Source organism: Echinococcus granulosus, assembly GCF_000524195.1.
Source record: "Echinococcus granulosus chromosome Unknown EG_S00314, whole genome shotgun sequence".
NCBI lineage: Eukaryota > Metazoa > Platyhelminthes > Cestoda > Cyclophyllidea > Taeniidae > Echinococcus > Echinococcus granulosus.
Genome location: NW_020170694.1, coordinates 11,140 through 12,356, shown reverse-complemented (window position 1 = coordinate 12,356; position 1,217 = coordinate 11,140). Strand labels below are relative to the sequence as shown.

Genomic DNA, 1,217 nt, shown 5'->3' with positions numbered 1-1,217 from the left:
GGAATTTTGTTGATCGTCCACAATCCAATTGAGGTTTATGTAAAAACCCAAATAAACTGTGTTTGTATCCTGCCTCAACTCTCTTGACCGAATATTTTGGATAATTAGTTTTGTATTCACAGTTGGATTACCGTGAAAAGATCTGCATACCAGGTACGCATCCTTCTTCACCGTCCTACTGCAATGCCCGGTTTACCTTTTTTGGCAGTAACATTTTGTCCCAAGATCATTTTCATAAAATCAGCATGAGTGACATGGTGGAGGCCATCTGGCACTGGCAACTGAAATATTATTCACTTATCGTTAAGGTGGGAGGACATTCGTCAAGAAGTAGATTTTGTTTGTCGGTCACTTAATGTGGGTTTAGTTACTTAAGAGTAAAATTGAAGCAATGCAAAGTAGCTTTCCAGAGTTATATGTCGAGGTCCCTTGTCTTTGTCTCTTCGTAGTTATTCCAATGCTGTCTGATCCTCCACCTTGGATGTAGTTAGGGAGGTATCGAGAGTTCAGATTATGGCTGCGATGTAAGGTCGAGATTTAATCCTTTTGGGTAGATTTTACTGCGAGTGCTTGCGGTTATTTTGAACGTGGTCTCCTCCGTTGCGCAGAAATGGAGGTTGGAGTGAAGGATAAGAGCTGAGGCTGTTTTTGATGACCCCTCTAATGGGGGTCACCACGGCTTCACCGAAGTTGGCCCTCTTTTAGTGCACTCGCAGAGGTGATAGTCTGGGCCTTCATGCCTAGAAACAGGTTCGTTGGAGCGCACAGAGGTGCTGAGAGATAAGTGGCACAGGTAACAAGTGAAACCTTTAGTTCTGCTGTAATATAGTGATTTTGCCAGTAATACGTCAGTATTGCGCTGTAGAGTGAGAATTTCTCCTGAATTGGAGGCGTTTCCTCTCTCATCAGTGAGCTCAGTGCCGAAGATGTGCGTTCTGAAGGACGTTAAATGAAGTCCGTTATTTAACTGCTCGGGGGCAGTGGGCGCCAATTCGAAACTTTAGAAGGCCATGCGATGGCTACAAGTAGACGGTGAACTAATGCTGGGGGTGCCTTCTCACGCACTGTCGTGTTTCTCGACGCCAACTGCTCCTCATCACCTCTCTCTGTATCTCTCCCGTCGATGATATCCATGTTGGCATCTACTGCTGCTCTTCGGAGCCCCCGTCGAACAATTCGACAGCAAACCATTCCAGTGCGCCGAGTATCGTCTCATC

At 45.7% G+C, this 1,217-nt stretch overlaps 1 protein-coding gene across 1 annotated transcript; it reads right to left on the bottom strand. All coding sequences in view use genetic code 11, as the record gives it.

The window, feature by feature from the left end:
* Window positions 1-681: 681 nt before the first annotated feature.
* EGR_10964 (hypothetical protein) lies at window positions 682-1,191 on the bottom strand (the record flags this gene model as incomplete). Its single annotated transcript, XM_024500213.1, has 2 exons — window positions 682-935; window positions 1,062-1,191. 2 exons carry the CDS (start codon window positions 1,189-1,191, stop codon window positions 682-684), a joined length of 384 nt encoding a protein of 127 aa, XP_024345373.1.
* Window positions 1,192-1,217: the final 26 nt, after the last annotated feature.